This window comes from Lissotriton helveticus, chromosome 2_1, assembly GCF_964261635.1.
Source record: "Lissotriton helveticus chromosome 2_1, aLisHel1.1, whole genome shotgun sequence".
Lineage (NCBI taxonomy): Eukaryota > Metazoa > Chordata > Amphibia > Caudata > Salamandridae > Lissotriton > Lissotriton helveticus.
The window spans coordinates 77,538,817-77,555,483 of NC_136059.1; the positions used below are offsets into that span (position 1 = coordinate 77,538,817).

Sequence of the window (16,667 nt, forward strand, 5' to 3'; positions counted from 1 at the left end):
GATCCCTACCTCAGTGACCATGACTACCATACATGTCCACTGAGGGTCTCCCTGTTTACATGGATTGAGACCCTAGAGCTTGGCTCTGAGGTCGAGGGGGCATGCCTGGTGCACCCCTATTTTTCAGAGATTGGCTACTGCCCTCTCTATTAAGGCAGTGGTAGACTGACAGTGGTGGCAGCAATACAACTATAGTCAGGAGGGGTGAGTCCTTAGGCCCCCTCCTGCCCAAGTCTGTGCAGTCTGCCATGCCTGTGGTCCTGTTGCCTTTGTCTACCTGACATGTGTTTGAGAGCCTGTGGGTGTACTGGGGAAGAATGGAGAGCTGAGCCAGTGTGAGGAATGAGAGCTGTTCTGCTGGACATCCCAGCTCCCCGTGCCCCTCCCCATTTCAATGGGAAGGCCTGGTGGGCTGAGGTAGACACTCAGCTCTTATCTGGGTTTAGCTGCACTAACTCTGCTAAGAGGACCCTCCCCCACTGGTCAGTGCCTCCTGGGCTGGAGTTAATTAAAATTCCTCTTTAGGGATTTGCACAGGCTGGTACCAGGAAAACATGAAGGGAAATTGTGCATGCTTTACCCATGCATTGGACATGCAATGAATGGTTTTTGGTTGGAGGTGTATTCAGGATGCAAAAGTAGCAGACCCTCTGTTTGGATGAGCCTATCAATCAGAGGTGATAAAAGTCTGGCCTGAGTGGTCAGCTGTTGTTCAAGACTGGTCTATGACTGAAGAGGCGGCCACACCAGGTTTGTCTGAAGATAGCCAGGTGCAACCCGCAGAGTGAAGGCAGGAGATAAGACTGTTCACTGCGTCTGGAACTAAGGCAGTTTTCTCTATGACGGATGGAGTCTGCTGCCAAGAATTCAAGGAGAATCCAGGGCATCAGCAACATTGCAGACCAGCTGCTTCTGTGAGGCTTGTGGAGCGTGCGCTTTTGAACAAGGAAATTACAGACAGCTGCCCAAAGTGTGGAAAGGAAGCTTATAGCACATCAAAGGAGTTGGTGTGGAAAGGAAAGTTTGTGGTGCTTCAAGGAAGCTGATGGAGAAGGATGCTTGCAGCACATCAAGGGAGCCAGAGAGGGGGAAGATTGATTCTAGTCCTTGAAGGTGAGACAAATCTAACCTCCCCTGCGCTGTGGGAGCCTGTACAAGCAGTAGTTGGGAATAGAGGCCAGTGAAACAGGCCCCCACCTTTCTTTTTGTGATCTCTGGGGGTATCAGGATGAACTGGCACTCTGTCCAGCCACTACCCTCCTACAGCTAGCTAGTGGCTACTGGACTAGTGGGTCTCCAGTAAACTGTGCCAATACATCAGGCACCTTTCGTCGGATCCCTGACACCACTAGAGCAGTGTCCTCACTCAGGACGGGAGGGCACTTCTGTTGCTTTGGGTGGGCGTTATGGGGCTGATCAAGAACATTTGACTTCACATCATATGCTGAAACTATATCCTTTTAATCCAAAGATTGGTATAAAGGCTCTAGTGAATGAGAGCAGCCCTGTGTAACATGGTCTGTAATATGCAACGCTTATTGTGTGTTTTCATGTTAACTGTGTTTTATAGTGCTTGGCGTCTTGGCGCTATAATACTGTTTGGGGTCAGAACTCTGTCCCAGAGGGTTATAGAGACATCTGGTTTTCACTGTTTATCCTAGTTTTATGTGTAGTATAATTATCTTGTGTGTATTAAAGTACTTTTCTTTTATAAAAAGTAAAGCACTGACTGGACATTGAGTTTATCAGCTGGTGGCACGGTGTGCACTGTATTCTGAATGTCTAACCCCACCTCACCTCCTTGAGTAAGCCTTAGACTGCTCTGTCTCGCTACCCTGAGAGAGTCAAGTGCTGGAGAGGAGTACTTGGTTATCCAGTTTTAGGTACACTAGTACTGAGGCCCCAGGACACCAGTGGGGGAACACTCCAATTGATGCGATTGGAGCGCAGTTACCCCCGAGTGCCATGGTGCCCAGGAAGCAGGGTCTAACTTTGGTGGCAGTGGTGGGATCACTAGACTTCAGGCTCAGTGGACACTGAGGCCAGTTGATAATTCCAGCAGATATATCTAGCTTATGGGTATAAGCTATATGTAAAATGGCAGATAACATTGGAGAGGAATTGGAACTGCAGAACTTGACTGTGGAGCAATTAAAGCAAATGTGTGCTGACAGGGGGTGGAAAGTCTCACGGTCTAAGGACAGGGAGCACTTGATTAACCACATGACAAAATGCTTTGAGCAAGAGGTCACTGTTGTGCAAGAGTTGGAGAGCACTGTTACCACAAGCCTGCCAAGTCAGTCAGTGCAGGCTTCTCCTATACCTGCCCAAAAGCTTTCCCCAAGGCTTTCCCCTATGATTTCCTCTAGGTATTCCCCTAGACCTGCCCCTAGACCTGCCCCTAGACTTTCACCTCCCCCTATCTCCAGGGCTACCTTTTCCCCTGCCCCAGGATTTGCCTCCTTAGGAGGGACTGAGCTAGCAGAGACCCTTAAACTTCAGCTGAAACTCCAGGAAGCTAAGGATTTAGCAAAGAAGAAAACAAGGAGTTTGAGAGAGAGAAGCGAAGGATGGCCCGTCAGGCAGAAGAGGAGCAGCGAAGGGTCAGACAGGAAGAGTGGCCTTGGAAGGAGAAAGAGAGGGAAAGGGAGAGACAGGAGAAAGAGAAGGAGAGGGAAAGGGAAAGGGAGAGTCTGGAGAAAGAAAGGGAGAGACAGGAGAAAGAGAAGGATAGGGAATTGGAGAAAGAGCGGATAGCCCTGGAGAAAGAGAAGCTCAAGTTAGCAGCTGTTAGAGGGCTTTGCTCTGTGAATGGTGAGTCCACTTCAAAGTCCCAGGGAAAGGAAAATACCACCAAGGTACCAAAAGAATTGATACACATGTATGTCCCTGGCACTGATATTCTCAGTTGGATGCGTGCCTTTCATCTAGCATCTAAGGCTCAAGGTCTTAATAGTCAGTCCAAAGCAGCGACTTTACTGAGCCTCCCTAGGGAAGGGACTGAAGTAATTGAAAGGATTCCTGAGAAAGACAGTCTGACATATGAGTGCATGAAGGATGCTTTGATTAGGCGGTTTGAGTTGAATCACCAATAGTAGAAACATTGGCAGAGATGAAGTAGCGAGTGTGAAGGTACAGAGAGCGCGCATTAGGTACAAGGATCAGAGGGTAAAGCAGTAGTCAGTGTGAGGGTAGCAGAAGTGAGAGAGGTGTGAGAGAAAAAGGAAGGGAGGCACGCTGTTGAGTGGGCTTAGCAGAAGTAGAGGAAAGGAGGTGCACACAGTGAATTGAAGGGCTACAGGGGAAAGGTGAGGAGGAAAATATTTGGACAATTCAAGGATTGTCAGCGGGGAGAGGGGTGAGGCCATGGTGATACAAAGCAAGCACGGAAGGATAGCACTGCAAGGAGGTGATAGAACAGGCACGGAAGGATAGCACTGCAAGGAGGTGATAGAAGCAGGCATGGAAGGATAGCACTGCAAGGAGATGATAGAAGCAGGCACGGAAGGATAGCACTGCAAGGAGGTGATAGAACAGGCAGGGAAGGATAGCACTGCAAGGAGGTGATAGAACAGGCACGGAAGGATAGCACTGCAAGGAGATGATAGAAGCAGTCACGGAAGGATAGCACTGCAAGGAGGTGATAGAACAGGCACAGAAGGATAGCACTGCAAGGAGGTGATACAAAGCAGGTAAGGAAGGATAGCACTGCAGTAATGTGAGGGTGATAGAGGCAGTCAGGGATGAACCACCAAGAGTGGAGTGAGGCCAGGGTAACAGAAGCAGACATGGAAGGATAGCATTACAGTAATGTGAGAGTGATAGAAGCAGTGAGGGATGAATCGCCAAGAGTGTGGGGTCACAGTAATAGAAGCAGGCACAGGATAGCACTGCAAGGAGGTGAGGGTGAAGGAAGCAGGCATGGAAGGATAGCACTGCAAAGAGGTGAGGGTGATAGAAGCAGGCATGGAAGGATAGCACTGCAAAGAGGTGAGGGTGATAGAAGCAGGCACGGAAGGATAGCACTGCAAGGAGGTGAGGGTGATAGAAGCAGGCACGATGTCACGGTTCGCTCCCTGAACTCTCGTGGCCACCACCAGAGGTGTGCATAGTGTGGCTTTCCTGAGTTCTAATAAGCTTCCATGTACTCTCCTGCATGCATATCCTGACTTCCATCATTTGGTCACTATTTGGGAATAGGCATCCATTCACAATCCATGTCAGGGTTTGTGAAAACCAGCCTGCTCATACTTGAAGCCAGCCTGCTAATGTTTGACACTCTGTTACCTAGAATTCCATGCTCACTGCTTCGTGTCCACCCTGCAGGCCAAGGATGGGTGGAGGAATTCTGCTCACCTGTGGCTGGCTGCTGCTAGCCTGCTCACACCTGAAGCATGTGATTAGTGTGAACTATTTTAAGCCCCAGCTCCCTTCAAGCCAAGGTTGGTCATTGTAGCTGTCTTCCGGTGAGACCGATCTTTGTTTCCTGAGCTTTTGATATTACTTAATTCCTGAGCTATAGTTAATCCTTGGTCCTTGATTCCTGAGCCATAGTTAATCCTCTTGCTTGATTCCTGAGCTATAGTTATTCCTTGCGCCTGAATTAGCACTGGCTGCGGTGCTACTTTGTTTCCTGAGCTATAGTTATTCTTTGTTCCTGTTCCTGAGCTTCAGCTATTTTTTCTTGCTGATTTGCATTGCTTGCAGTGCTCTCTTGACTCCTTGGCTCCTGAGCTGTAGCTATTTCCTGTTTCCTTGAACTAACAATGCCTGCAGTGCAACCTTGACTCCTGCGCTATAGTAACTTCTTGTTCCTGAACTAGCACTGCCTGTAGTGCTACCTTGGCTCTTGAGCTTTTGCTCAATTCTTATCTCTGCTCCAGCACAGCCTTCAGTGCTACTGTGTTTTCTTGTCTTCTGGTTCAAAACTAATCTAGTACACCCTTGTAGCCTCCTCTTCTGTATATCCTTTTCCAGTATCTGCTTTTCTTCTCATTTCCTTGGTTCCAGTTCCTAGTTTACAGTCTACTGTTCCTACTGTCTTGCTTCTTTTACCTTGTATGTTTGTTACTTGCTTTCTGCCAAGCGTGCCCTCTGATTTCCGTCCTTTCCTGTTAAACACTCCTTCTTTCTAGCTCCTGGTCTATTGTGTGTGTGTTTAGTTCTACTCCCTTGGTATTACTGCCTTGCGTGTTCATGTTTGATCACCAGGATCCGTGAGCACATCTGACTACCTAGGTGGTGTTTCTTGTTCACTGTGAGTATGGTCTTTGAGTTACATTTATAATATCACCATAGGTATAAGCGCCACAGACCCTGCCTTTGCATGCATATCCTATATGTGGGTATTTGCAGTCCGTATCTGTAACAGCAATTTTGGGTGAGGAACTTACTGAGCTTCAGTCTTACTGTGTGGAGCTCCCGAGTGCTTTACCCCACATTCCCTTTCTTGTTAATGTTGTTTTATATATACATATCTTGCACGTCCATCCTGGGTATAGTTATTCTGATTGCTAAACAGCCTCTTGAGTGCCCATCCTTTGAGTCTTTCCCATCTTGTTTGCTTGTACAGGCTTCCCCTTTGGATGCTTTTTCTCCACTGACTTCCTGTGTGATCCTGGGCAGCGCTGTACTCCTTTTTCGATGTTCCTTTTTATACCCAGTTCCCAGTCCTTGCGCAAGTCCCTGACTGAGTTCCTGACATAGTCCTGGACAGTCCCTGACACACGGAAGGATAGCACTGCAAGGAGGTGAAGGTGATAGAAGCAGGCACGGAAGGCTAGCACTGCAGTAATGTGAGGGTGATAGAAGCAGGCACCACGGAAGGATAACGCTGCAAGGAGCTGCGAGTGGTAGAAGCAGTGAGTGATGAACCGCAAAGCGTGGGGTGGGTCCAGGGTAATAGAAGCAAGCATGGAAGGATAGCACTGCACCTCACTGTGAGGGTGATACAAAGCAGGCACGGAAAGATAGTACTGCAAGAAGGGGAGGGTGATAGAAATAAAAAAAATGAAATACCAGCTTTTGGAAAGCACACAGCGACCTCCAGAGAGGTGTCCCGGCACTGGGGGCTGTCGGGAAGATTAAGCGAGCTAATGCCCAGAGTCGCATGGTGCTGGGCTAACCTGCCGCCAGCACCGGGGATCGAACCGTGAAACCCGTGGTCCGGAGTCAGGCACCCTGGCCGCTGCGCCACACCTCCTCCACAGAAGCAGTGAGGAATGAACAGCCAACAGTGGGTGGGGCCACTGTAATAGAAGCAGGCATGGAAGGATAGCATAGCAAGGAGGTGAGGGTGATAGAAGCAGACACAGAAGGATAGCACTGCAAGGACGTGAGGATGATAGAAGCAGGCATGGAGGGATAGCACTGCAAGGAGGTGAGGGTGATAGAAGCAGTGGGGTATGAACCGCCAAGAGTTGGTGGGGTCACGGTAATAGAAGCAGGCATGGAAGGATAGCACTACAAAGGGGTGAGGGGGATGGAAGAAGGCATGGAAGGATAGCACTGCAAGGAGGTGAGGGCGATAGAAGCAGTGAGGGATGAACCGCCAAGAGTAGGTGGGGCCAGGGTAATAGAGGCAGGCATGGAAGGATAGCACTGCAGTAATGTGAGGGTGATAGAAGCAGTGAGGAATGATCCGCCAATGAGTGGGGTGGGGCCACGGTAATAGAAGCAGGCATGTAAGGAAAGCACTGCAGTAATGTGAGGGTGATAGAAGCAGTGATCGATGAATAGCTAAGACGGGTGGGGCCACGGTAATAGAAGCAGGCATGGAAGGATAGCCCTGCAAATAGGTGGGGGTGATAGAAGCAGTGCTGCATGAACCGTTAACACTGGGGAGGGGCCATTGTAATAGAAGCAGGCATGGAAGGATAGCACTGTAGTAATGTGAGGGTGATGGAAGCAGTGAGCGATGAATAGCTAAGACTTGGGTGGGGCCACGGTGATAGAAGCAGGCATGGAAGGATAGCAACTCAAGGAGGCGGGGGTGATAGAAGCCGTGCGGGATGAACCGTTAACACTTGGGTGGGGCCCCGGTAATAGAAGCAGGCATGGAAGGATAGAACTGCAAGGAGGTGAGGGTGATAGAAGCAGTCAGGGATGAACCGCCAGAGTGGGGTGGGGCCAGGGTAATAGAGGCAGGCATGGAACGATGGCACTGCAGTAATGTGAGGGTGATAGAAGCAGTGAGGGATAAACTGACAAGAGTGGGGTGGGGCCGCTGTAATAGAACCAGGAATGTAAGTATAGCACTGCAGTAATGTGAGGGTGATAGAAGATGTGAGCAATGAATAGCTAAGACCGGGGTGGGGCCACGGTAATAGAAGCAGGCACGGAAGGATAGCACTGCAAGGAGTTGAGGGTGATAGAAGCAGTGAGGGGTGAACCGTTAAGACTAGGGCGGGGTCACAGTAATAGAAGCTGGCATGGAAGGACAGCACTGCAAGGAGGTGATAGAAGCAGGCACGGAAGGGCAGCACTTCAAGGAGGTGATAGAACAGGCACAGAAGGATAGCACCGCAAGGAGGTGATACAAAGCAGGCATGGAAGGACAGCACTGCAGTAATGTGAGGGTGATAGAAGCAGTGAGGGATGAACAGCCAATAATGGGGTGGGGCCACAGTAATAGAAGCAGGCTATGTTGACAGAAACAGGAAGGGTGTGACAGCACTGCAGTAATGTGAGGGTGATAGAAGCAGTCAGGGTCAGACAGCCAAGAGTGGGAGGAGGCCACGGTCCTAGAAGCAGGCACTGAAGTACAGTACCGCAGTGAAGTGAGGGCGATAGAAGTAGCCAGAGATGGACAGCAGAGAGTGGGGTGAGGCCATGGTGATAGAAGCAGGCATGGAAGGATGACACTGCAGTAAGGTGAAGGTGATAGAAGCAGTCAAGATGTTTGCAGTTTTATATAGCGCCAACACGCCCGAGGAGTTTAGAGCACTTTACATTTATTTTTTATTTATTTTGAAAGTTTTATATAGCGCGAACAAGATCTTTGCAGATATCAGAGCGCTTTACAAGGGCATGGGGATAAAAAATAAAAAGTAATAAAGCGTATATACAGAGTAATATATGAGGTAGTTAGGTACAAGGTGCTAGTTACATAGGTGGGACAAAGGACATGAGGTAGGTCACAGGTGAGGTAGTGTCGGTACACAGTGTATAGACAAACAATTGCGTCAATAGTATAAAGTGCAATAATAAGGAGCATATACTTGCTTAAGCGTGTTTAGAATATTTAGAGTTTAAAGGTGGGCACAGTTGAGGTAGGTGTGAGCAGGGTGTATAGTCCCACAGGTGCAAGAGTATTAGGGGAGTAAGGAACGTTGAGATGGAGAGGGTAAAGTGTGCAAAGTCAACCAGGTGCGTCAATAATATAACAATATACATAATCAACCAGGTGCATCAAACATTATAACAAAATACAAAGAATGAGCGTATACAGTTAAGTAATTCGATAACACGGGTGGTACAGTAGACCAGGGTCGGGCAGGACTTACAGGGCAGATTCATGAGTGATACGGAGCAATAGATCATGTGTATTTTGCCATGAGGATCGCTTTAACTTCCCTCTTAAAGATTGTTTCGGAGGAGATGAGCCTTGTTTCCGGAGGGAGTGAGTTCCAGATCCTGGGTGCCATTCCTGAAAAGGAGCGTTTATAAGTTTTTTCCTTCCGAAATCTTCGAGGTTTCAGCAAAAGATTGTTTGTGCTTCTAGTAGTTCGGGAGCCACCCGAAATTGTCAGCTTTTGAGTGAGATAGGCGGGTGAATTCAGGTGCACAGCCTTGTGTGTCATGCATGCGATTTTCAGTTGTATTCTGGCTTCAAAAGGTAGCCATTTCAGTGATTTAAAGTCCGGGGAGATATGCGAGTGTTTTTTTGAGCCAGTGACGAGTCTCACTGCGGCGTTAAGGGACGCTCTTAGGGGTGCCGTTGTAGTTAGGGGGAGCCCGCAGACGGTTCAAGAATAAGAATAAGAATAAGTTTCACAAAGGGGTTGACAGCACAGTGTTTGGAGAGCGTATGATGATAACTGGGCAAGCAGGGACCATTCTCACATAACGGCCATTTGATAGTAGCAGGAAGGAAAGGACAAGAATGTTGAAATCAGTCACGGATGAACAGCGGAAAGTGGAATGAGTCCACAGTGATACAAGCATACAACCTCCCAGTGCATCTCAGGATTTTTACTGAGATCCTTTCCTCTAGGAAGGGGCTGTAAACATGGCTGAATAAGCTGCTGCACCTATGGATACCAGTTAGACAGTGCTCAGCGCCAGGACACCTTTGGGTATAAGTGCGCTTTAAAAGCCCTAATAACATATCATAACATAACAAGCAGGCGTCTAAGGACAGCACAACAGTGAGGAGGGGGTGGTGGAAGCAGTTGAAGATGGACAGCACAACGGGGGTGAGGCCACAGGGCGGATAAAAGAAGGCAGGGAATTACAGCACTCTAGTAATGTGAGTGTGATGGAAGCAGTCAGGGATGGACAGCAAAGAGTGGGATAAGGTCACTCTGATAGAAGCAGGCAGGTAAAGAACTGCAGCGAGGCGAGGGTGACAGAAGCAGTCAAGTATAGATAGCGGAGAGTTGGGTGAGGCAATGTTGACAGAAACAGGCAGGGTTTGACAGCACTGCAGTAGTGTGAGGATGACTGAAGCAGTCATGGATGAACAGCAGGTTTAGGGGAAAGGCCACTATAATAGTAACAGGCAGAGAAGTACAGTAAGAGAGTGAAAAGAGGGCGACAGAACCAGTCAGTGAAGGATAGCCGAGCAGGGTGAGTCCACGCTGACAGAAGCAGGCAGAAGGGCAGTACTGCAGTAATGTGCTGGGGACTGAAGTTCGAATGGTGCGGGGTACAGTACAAAGTTTATGTTTGAATGGCGAGGAGGGGGCCGAGGGCGCTGACAAGCAGCAGGGGTGAGAAAGGTTCGGCACCAAGCCTAAGATAACCTTGCAGGAGTTCCAAAGGCAAATGGGCAATGAGGATGTCATTCTATTTTGCTTTTAACTTAACCATTTTTGCTGTTGCTTCAAAGCAAAGATCAAATGCCAGGCAATGTATTCTGACAAACTGCAGTTACTGAACATGAGTTTGATGTTATTATTTTCTTTTCCTTGATTTTGTATTTGGAATGTTGCCATCTGAATGAAGTGAGAATGTGGCTAGGGTGAAAGGAAAGGCTGCAGAATGTCACATGTTTTCTACCACAAAATGTAAATACTTGTACATGAGATGAGAAATATATCAAAAAACGTGCTGTAAACAAAGTACAAATAAGGTACATTGTTTTTATTGATTCTGGAGGGTGATAGAAACAAAGATTTAAATAGGGTGAAAACAAACCAAAGCACTGTACTTGTATGTGCCCAAAAAATCAATTTTCACACAATGTTTGTGCGCTATATACATTTTCCAGTAAAGCTGCATGGCTGATGCTAATTTAGAGGACATTTCAAGTGATAATTTCAATGCAATTATGCGCTCTGTAAATGGCAGTACCATGCATGCAAACCTCCCGATTTAGGCGGGAGACCACCCATTTCAAAGCTAGTCTCCCGCCTCCTGTAAGCAGAAACCAAACTCAGAGTTTTGTAAAACTGCCCAAAAAAACATGCTGATGCCTCTCACAAACGCTCCTAGCTCTCCCTTCCAAGAACTACCTCCAACATCAAAGGTTGCCGCTCCGCCCTTAATTCTTGGGGGGAGAAAATACAGCATGTGACATGTCGGTGTTTTATTGTTGGCAGTTTTACGCAATGCAAACACAAACAAGAGTTCTTGTTTGCACTTTTTTATTAAACTGCCAAATATGCAAGGCTGATTAACACCATACATACCAGTAGACCCGATTCAAGCAGATTGCCTCTGCTCTGCGTTAAATACATTCTGCAGAATAGTTTTTTTTTTAAATATCCCACTTGCCTGCCCTTAGATATTGATATGTAAACAACTCCCAGGCACACCATAATTTAGTCATATGTTTGGTACTAGGCGTTCCAAAATGAACCTCTTTCAAAGACACCTTCAGAACTAATACTTTCATACTCAGGCCCCTCTTGGAAGTTCACTCCTCATTGTAAAAAAAACATTTTTCCTGTACATTCCTCACTCCTGCGTGCTTTATTGGATTTTGTGTCTATGTCACCTTCATTTTAAGTCTCCTGTTTTTCTTTGCATTGTTTTATTGTATTTACACTGTTCTCTGGTAAAGTAACTGGCTCTTTTGTATAGCGCTCTGACACCTTCGGGTAATGTCCGCGCTTTATAAAAATGCCCAAAATAAATAAATAAAAAATGTACTACACTTTATACAAATGCACAAAATAAATAAAAAAAATAAAAAATGTACTACACTTTATAAAAATGCACCAAATAAATAAAAAAAAATTTAAACTTACTACACTTTTTCTTTGTGTAATGCCTGAATTTTTCAACCCCCTCGACTTGAATCGTGACACTGAAGGCAGCACCCCAAAATCAATCTTACGGGGTACAGGGTGGGGTGACAGCAGAGGGGCAGAGGCATATAGGCATGTATGCAGCCCACCTGCCCTCCCAGCGGTGTATGAGGCCAGCAGTGAACCGGAAGTGAACGTGGTGACGCAGCAGCTGCATCCCTGACGTAGCAGGTGCGTCCGTGACGCATTTTCCGGTTATCTTTACCTGCGTTGTTGATGAGCAGCAGCCGCTCCTGCCCCCGGGGCAGCTCCCGCACGGCCGTCTCCGCCCTCCGCAGGCCCTCCTCGGAGCCCAGGTCGGCCGCCTCCCACCTCACCTCCAGCCCGGGGCGGAGGGCCCGCAGCTCCCCCGCCAGCCCGGCCAGGGCATCCTCCGAGCGGGCGAGCAGCAGGAAGCAGGAGCCGGGGCCCCGCACCCGGGGGGCGAACGCCAGGGCCAGGCTGCGGCCCAGACCCCGGGAGGCGCCCGTCAGCACACAGGCCACGGTGCCCAGGGAGCGGGCGGCGTGCGGGGGCGACGCCGCGGCGGTGATGCGCGCCTCCATCTCTGCCTCTCAGCCCTGCCCTGTGCCAGATCTGTGCGCGGTGCAGACACGGCACCCGCCTCCTCTCCAGGCACCGTGGCAGGAGAGGGGAGTCTCTCCTAATCCTCCACCCAGAGACGGTCACCAATAATTATGGGCGGGGGCTGAACTGACAGAGGATTTTGCAATCTGTATTTTAAGAGAGCAAAGTTGGAGGTCAGTGAACGGTGGTTGGCGGTCTTTGTACACTCCCTTCCCTTATCATTACTTCCAGTGTTTTGAATGAGCCGGTACTTAGTACCGCCACTTTTTTTTCTGAGAGGGGGAGTACCGGCACTTCTCAGAAGTGACGTAATACTTTAAATTGGAGAGCACCGGCACTTCTCAGAAACAAGCATGTGCTCCGGACCAGGGTACCTGCACTTCTATTTTTTTAATTTAAAGCACTGATTACTTCGCTTCTTTTGTTTCATGTACTGGAGGTTTCTGGCAGTTGCATGGTCTGTTCTTTTCTCAGGTCATGAGCTCAAACATAGAAGTTGTATTAACTGTTGGTACCCGTAGCTGCCAATATTTCAGAATGCTGGTGTGTGACATTTCCATGGTTTTAGTTTACTTATGAGCAAATGTATGACATGTAGTGACCCTTTCTTGCAAGCAATAAAGTGCATGCAAAGAAATCTCAGAGGGGATGGAGTCAAACTCATAGAAGTTCTGGCGTATTTTGAGGACTTATCTCTTCAATCAAACACTCGGGGGAATTGTAAGCACGCTACTCACCCGTGAGGGTCTCAAGGTGCTGGGAGGTAGGGGGGTTACGTACGCAGCTCCTTTCAGCTGAAGAGTCAGGTCTTGAGTCTTTCTGAAGGCGTTCAGGGTGGGGTGTGTCTGATGTCTATCGGTAGCTTGTTCCAGGTTTTGGCTGCAATGTGGGAGAACGCTCTTCCGCCTGCTCTGGCTCTGTTGATGCGCGGGGTTGCAGCCAGTGCGAGGTTGCAGGATCAATAAAGGACCACCGTGTAATTCTACACAGCAGGCTCATGAGCTCACGCAGCACATCACACTCACTGCCATAACACTTGCTGCTAAAATGTAGCTCCTCGTTAGTGCTGCTTATGGGTTAGTAATACGTGACTAATGCGATGATGAACACGCCGCACTTAACATGCTTTAGTCTAACCCCTGGTTCATGGTACTGGGCAGGGATGGGTTCCAACTAAGAACACCCTCAAGACTTTAATCCAGCACCCACCAGTGTAGGTCTACACTGCCACAGCCAACAAACCTATTAAAAATTTAAATAAAAAATGACCCGCATTCCAGGGACTGTGAACTTGTTTCAATTTCATTAAGTTTTTACTGGCCTAAAGGAGAGTACTGAAACGTTAGGTTTTCCATCATCATACTTGAGAAACATATGCACTTCAATTTCCCTTTGCATTCTAGGACTTGTCCTGTATTTATAATGATAAAACAATACTGCAATTTTCTAGAAAGAAAATGAAAAAGGGACATGGTAGCCTTGTTTTGTGTGTTTTTAGGTCGAGCCTAGCGCAGCACGCATGCGCTGCTCTAGGAAAACGACCTTTTGGAATCGCCCTGGAAGGCGGACAGCTTACGGTTACGAGCAGCGGCGCAATCGCACCACTCGCGGGACGTGCCACTGGTTTCACTTTAGCCGCCACACTCCGGCGCTTGTTTAATATGCAAGTGCGGCATCATGCTGCTGTGCTGTTCACAACTTGACCGCCTGAAATTTAAAACGTGAAAAGGACAAACATTTCAAACTCGTGAGACTTTACTTCCCTGAATCTGATGTTTCATCTTGTCTACCCTACCAAACGTGCCTGGCTTCCCAGATCTTGAAATCTGTAAATAAGAAGTAAACTGTACGTCTTTTTTTTTTTTTTTTTTTAAGAGCCGGTTATTCCCCCGTTAAAAGAAGCGCGCACCCTTCCACCGTTTAAAACCTGCTTGTCTGGATTGCAGCGAGAATAAAAGGGGCGCACCTTTCATTGTTTCAATTGATATGTCAGTGAAGGAGCAGGGTTGCACAAACCGGGCACATTATGTGTCGGAATAATGCAGGTGGGAGAGTGTAAATGCGGTGGGCTTGGGCAGAGGGGGTGGGAGGTGTAATCCCTCCCTGCTACCGAACCACATCCCACAAGATGCCCTGTGTTTAGTCGGCCATCTGTGAGTACTTGCACTTTAATTTGAAAGAGAGAGCACCAGCACTTCTCAGCACTGCTGCAATACATTTAATGGGAGACTTCCGGCACTTCTTAGCACTGGTGTAGTACATTTAATGGGAGAGTACTGGCACTTCTCAGCACTGCTGCAATACATTTATTGGGAGAGTACTGGTGCTTCTCAGCATTGCTGCAATACATTTAATGGGAGAGTACAGGTGCTTCTCAGCACTGCTGCAATACATTTAATGGGAGAGCACCAGCACTTATTATGAGCAAACCACTACTCTAAAGAATGAGCACCTGCACCTCTCAGCACTGCTGCAATACATTTAATGGGAGAGTACCGGCACTTCTCAGCACTGCTGCAATACATTTAATGGGACAGTCCTAGTACCTCTCAGCACTGCTGCAATACATCTAATGGGGACCAGAATGTCCCAGTAGCAGACAGTACTTTAAAGAGTGAGTACCTGCACTTCTATATTTCCATTTAAAGTCCTGGATGGATGATGGAAAACAGTTTTGTTTCTTATTAAATCAAGCTCCTCTAATGCACTTGCGTCGCTTTTGCTGGTGCATGGAGTTTGCCGCTTTTTACCATCGTTGAAGATGAACAATTTATTCTTAAACATGGTCCGTGGTACCTGGAAAGGTTTAAAAGAAACAATAGATTATGTGATCTTTCTGTGACCCCCCATCATCTCAATCATGCCCTATTTGTCTGCCCTTTGCTGCACTTTAATCGCTGTCACCTATTAAAACAAATATTTCTGAAGTAAGGGGTTCGCACAGTGAACGATGTTCTGCGATTTATAGCTAACCCTTGGAATGAAATCTTATTTTAACATTTGTAAAAAAAATCATGTTTTTAAAGTTGTATTGGTTATGATTTTTGGTGTTATTCATAAAGTGGATTTTATGGTAGATCTAAATCTTAATAAATACATTGAAGTTGGTGCAGTGGTACTAGTGCCCAGGTGGGCCACAGTGCGATGCAGTTAAATGATGCCATCTAACGAGCACATTTCCCTACATTCTCTTGACCTTTAGCATTACACGTGCAACCTATCCAAACCTTTCACATTTCCCAGCTTCATGCATGAGTAGGTCATCCGGTTCAGGTTGTTTCTCTACTTTGAGTCTTGCAGTCCTGTTCCTCTAATTAGTAAACCAGGGGGAATATTTACAAGGTGCTAGCACCACAGCTGCCTCATTTTTTTTAATGCAGCGGCAGCACAATCAGTGCTCCACACGGCTCCATATTTACAAGCCGATTCACTGGGCCCAATGCGTCAGTTTGTAGAGGCCGGCGTCATGTTATACCTAAGCCTGTTATAGTATGTGTGGGGTAGGCGTTCCCACGTTAAAAGCCATGTAGAACTGACGCAGTGAAATTGATGACTTTTTTTTACTGCGTCACTCTATGACTTGACTGCATTCCCTACACCTTCTCAAACCAGGCGTAATGATTGACGCAGGGCTTTTAACATGGGACTCAACTGTGTGTTCTGATGTATTGCTGGAGTTGCGTTAGTCTTATGATCAGCTCCAGCAATGCGTCACTTTAGCGCTAATAGATGCTTCATAATTTCTGACGCATCTGTGAATTGTTGTGCCATGGAGCCTTGTATTGTAAATCCATCGCATCTATGTTGTTGTTAGGGCATTCGCGGCAGGCGTAAAAATTCTGACACCTCGATGCGTCAGGTCATGTAAATATACAGCTAGGACTACAAATCCCAAAATGCAGATCTAAATCCAGGACCAGATGAGCTGCTCGCACGTGGTTCTAGAAAACAACAGAGCTCTGATATAGCAAGGTGGACTATATGGTTATTCCCTGCAGTGACTAACAGTGGTCTGCACGTGGGCCTGTCCTAAAGACAAACAGCACAAGCATTTGCATTTTTTTTTTTAAACCTATTTTATTGTTTTATATTATGATGATCACTCAAAATACTTTACGGTCATCATTTACATATTCGTAGCCCCTTCAATTGTCCAATAGTCCCGAATAACTGTACAAACATACATGCTATAGGACGGCCTATCGCTGCCCCAAGGGAAAAGAGAGGTCAAGTTACTCTGCACCCAGATTATCATGTAACTCTCCCCTGGAGAGGAAACCTAATCATCACTAACTATGAAATACCCCAAAACCAAAGGAACCCCCCCCCTCATCGCAGCACAAACATTTGCAATGCAATAGTTCTCGCATTTACACAAGTTTAAGCTATTGGCATTATAAATGACAATGCCTTTTATTTATGTTTTATAAACCAAAATATAAATAAAACGCATTGTCATTTACAATACCAAAATGGCTCAATCTTGCATAAATGCGACACCTAATGCATTGCAAATGCTTGTTACTGGGAGGATCGGAACATAGTACAGCGAGGTCAATGGACATGCAAGGGAAGTTATTTGTGTTTTGTCCTGGGAATTAAAGAGGTAGGGGGCTTTATTCCAAG

At 47.2% G+C, this 16,667-nt stretch overlaps 1 protein-coding gene across 1 annotated transcript in view; it reads right to left on the bottom strand.

Annotated features, from left to right (window-relative positions):
• The window catches only part of SPR (sepiapterin reductase), an 82,855-nt gene extending 70,691 nt beyond the window's left edge, over nt 1–12,164 (bottom strand). Inside the window, exon 1 of the mRNA XM_078674491.1 lies at nt 11,680–12,164. Coding sequence (XP_078530617.1) covers nt 11,680–12,019 — 340 coding nt within the window. The 5' untranslated portion in view covers nt 12,020–12,164. The remainder of the gene's footprint in view (nt 1–11,679) is intronic.
• Between the last annotated feature and the right edge of the window lie 4,503 nt (nt 12,165–16,667).